The sequence below is a fragment of the Panthera uncia genome, assembly GCF_023721935.1.
Source record: "Panthera uncia isolate 11264 chromosome A3 unlocalized genomic scaffold, Puncia_PCG_1.0 HiC_scaffold_11, whole genome shotgun sequence".
Classification (NCBI taxonomy): domain Eukaryota; kingdom Metazoa; phylum Chordata; class Mammalia; order Carnivora; family Felidae; genus Panthera; species Panthera uncia.
The window spans coordinates 16,419,505-16,423,007 of NW_026057578.1; the positions used below are offsets into that span (position 1 = coordinate 16,419,505).

The 3,503-nt window shown below is 44.2% G+C and overlaps 1 protein-coding gene and 1 non-coding gene across 2 annotated transcripts; one reads left to right on the forward strand and one right to left on the reverse strand.

Moving 5' to 3' along the window:
• The first annotated feature begins 324 nt into the window (after positions 1-324).
• Positions 325-1,165, forward strand: GTSF1L (gametocyte specific factor 1 like). Its single transcript, XM_049650772.1, has one exon. It carries the CDS (start codon positions 609-611, stop codon positions 1,074-1,076), a length of 468 nt encoding a protein of 155 aa, XP_049506729.1. The 5' UTR covers positions 325-608; the 3' UTR covers positions 1,077-1,165.
• A 1,810-nt stretch (positions 1,166-2,975) lies between these two features.
• On the reverse strand, positions 2,976-3,100 carry LOC125937190 (small nucleolar RNA SNORA28). Its single transcript, XR_007462285.1, has one exon. It is a non-coding gene; the product is annotated as a small nucleolar RNA SNORA28 (small nucleolar RNA).
• Between the last annotated feature and the right edge of the window lie 403 nt (positions 3,101-3,503).

Consider the following 3,503-nt stretch of genomic DNA (forward strand, 5'->3'; position numbering starts at 1 on the left):
AAATTAGGAAGGAAGAGAGAAAAAAATCAACCAAAGAATAGGTCAGGAAGCACAATATAATAGATTTAAACTCAAATATATCAGGAATTACATTAAACATATATATAAGTTTAGAAACAGTTAAATGACAAAAGACACGTCACCAGCAATTTTGAATGGCAGCTTTCCCCAAAGCTACCCCACCTCTTGAAAGCGATGGACAAGTGGCCTTTCACTGATGACTCCAGCTGCCCATTGTGACCATTCATGACTGCTCCCTGACATCACACAGTGTACCTGTAGGAATCAAGCGGAGCTGGCATGTACCCCCTTCACCTTCCTGTGGGGCTGCTGTGGTGTTCTGGCTCTCGCATGTGCTTTATACGGTTCTTCTGTGTAACTCTGCTCTCTGTGCAGCTGCCCCCGACAGTTCCTTGTCCCTTTCCTAACCCACCACTTGTGGTTGCAGAGCACCGGAAACATGAGTTGTTAAGACCTTGGCCAACAGAGTTCTAAGGGCCAGCTCTGGGCAGAGGACAGCTCCATCCTCCTTACCAAGGGCTCTTCCAACAGGGGCGTTTCATTTTGAATCTGGGAAGTGAGCTACTCTGCCTCAAGAACAATTTCTCATGGAGCCAGAAGCCTTAGAAATTTGCCCTTACAACCCGCACCACCGAGTCCCACTCAGCAGATTTCAGTACCACCTGGCATCCTGCAGGAGAAAGAACCCCAAGAAAGCCAAAAAGATGGCCAGCTGCAAATACAACGCCTGCCACGTGGTCCCCATCAAAAAGCTGGAGGAGCACGAGGCTGTCTGTGTCAGCAGAAGCACAATGGAGGAAGAGGACAGCCTGTGCCCCCTGAAAGTTAGCCTTCCAAGTTCAGAGCAGAGTGGAAATATCCCTCCAGAGCACCCCTGGCTCCCCAGTTCTGACGTCTGGAATGTCGACAGCACTAACTGCCATCCCACGTTTGTCCTTAAAACTTTTGTTCCCCAAAAGCTTGTTTGCGAAAGTGACATAAGAGAGCCAGAGAGAGAGAGAGGCCCATTCCCCAAGACTGACCACCCCCAGAAGACTCTCAGACCAGGAGGATAAACCACCAGCAGCAGAAAGCAGCGCTTGCCTCTTAAATGCCGGAAAGGAGATGCAATTCCCCAGAATAAAAGTGCGAAGTGAGCCACCTGGGACACCTCGTTTTTCATGAAGCAGTTGGTAAAGATCTAAAGGCTGGCAGGACATTCTGCTGGCAAAGATGGGGCAAACAGGCACTTTCGTAACATTGGTGAGAAGGTAAGCTGATAAATCTCTGCGGAGGGCAATTTGACAGAAGCTGTCAAAATGACCAGTGTGCTGTGCTTCGATGGCGCGATTCTACTTCTAGGAATGCATCCTGTAAATATATTCACACTTGCAGAAGAAGAAGTGAGTGCAAGGTTACCCACTGCCATGTTATTTGTAGCAGTAAAGGTCAGTCAGAAATGATCCAAATACCTCTTGCGAGAGGGTTTGATTAAATGAATTACGGTGCAGCCATATACAGAAATAGTATGCTGCCATGAGAAAGGGTGAGGCAGCGCTTTCAATACTGGCTTAGAAAGGCTAAAACATAGTGTTTAACTCAGACACCAGCAAGCATTTTCTCTAATAGCCCAGAGAGCAAACAAAAAAGGCCAGAGGCTTTATAAACCACATGTTCTCTGTCACAGCTATTCAGCTCTGCCTTAGTGGCATGGAAGCAGCCACAAACAATATGTAAACAAATAAATATAGGTTCCAATAAACCTATTTATAGAAACTCGTAACAGGCTAGATTTGGCCTGTGGGACACAGTTTGCCAACTCCTGGTTTAACTGATAAAAGCCAAGTCCAGAACATTCTGTATATTATGCTACCATTTTTGCCCAGTTGTGGGAAAGAACATATGCACGTATGGGCTTATATTTGCATAACATTTCTCTCAAGGATACACTAGGACAGCGGTCTACCTACAAAGCATACAATGTCTAACTGATCCCTCAACAGAAAAAGTTTGTTAGTCTCTTCCCTAGAAACTTACCAGCTCTCGGGGCAGCTGGGGGCTCATTTGGTTAAGTGTCTGACTCCTGATCTCTGCTCAGGTCATGATCTCACTGTCTGTGAGATCAAGCCCCATGTGAGGCCCTGTGCTCATAGCACAGAGCCTGCTTGGTGTTCTCTTTCTCCTCTCTCCTCCCTGACTCGCACTCTCTGTCTCTCAAAATAAATAAATACACTTAAAAAAATCTTTAAAAAAAAAAGAAAGAAAATGATCAGCTCTCTCCAGGGAAGGCAACTAGGTGACGGAAAGTCAGGGGAGAGAGACTTTAGTCTACAGACACTTTAGTACCTTTTATTTTTTTTTCTACATAGAAAAAAGAAGGAAGTAAAAGTTTAATTCTGTGGTTTACATTACACCTCATTGTGTCTCATGAACATTTAAAACCCTGTCCCCTTTTGCTTTGGAACCCTCCCCTCAGAAAACCATACACTAACCCAATGCTACCTCCAATTCTAAGAGGATTCACAGATCAAATTCATCTACTGTTATTTCATATGTAAGAAATTCATGCTAAGAATGGAACGTCCCAGGGGCGCCTGGGTGGCCTGGTTGATTAAGTGTCAGACTTCAGCTCAGGTCATCATCTCATAGTTCATGAGCTCAAGCCCTACATCAGGCTCTCTACTGTCAGCACAGAGCCTGCTTAGGATCCTCTGTCCCTCTGTACTCACCCCCTCTGCCCCTTCCCCACTTGCACTCTCTGTCTCTCTCAAAATAAATAAGTAACTTAAAAAAAAAAAAAAAAAAGGAATGTCCCCAAACAGTAGAGGTATTAACTGTTAGGGAAGATTGAAATGAAGTGGGATGCCTCAGAAGACCATGTAGTTTGTGAAGGTGGGTACTCCCGACCCTCTTTTTCCTCCCTCATGAGTCTGTACAAGGGCATATCTCAAGTGCACTTTAGCGACAGCTGCAACACTGTTTAAGTATATGCAACAGCTGATCTCATGGGGAGAAAACACCTGAATAGGTTAAACCTTCTTGCTATAGCAAGTTCATGTTGTGTTAGACAATTTCAATCATCTGCCATGGAGCACTGCCTGCAACCAACCCTTCAGTACCTTTTACATGTGAATACATGTGAATATACTATCTGGTAAAAATTAAAATACACATTTTTAAAACAGTGAAAGACTTAAGTCTTTTGAAAGTTTTTCAGTGGCACAAAAACAGACACATAGACCAATGGAATAGAATAGAAACCCCAGAACTAGACCCACAAACGTATGGCCAACTCATCTTTGACAAAGCAGGAAAGAACATCCAATGGAAAAAAGACAGTCTCTTTAACAAATGGTGCTGGGAGAACTGGACAGCAACATGCAGAAGGTTGAAACTAGACCACTTTCTCACACCATTCACAAAAATAAACTCAAAATGGATAAAGGACCTGAATGTGAGACAGGAAACCATCAAAACCTTAGAGGAGAAAGCAGGAAAAGACC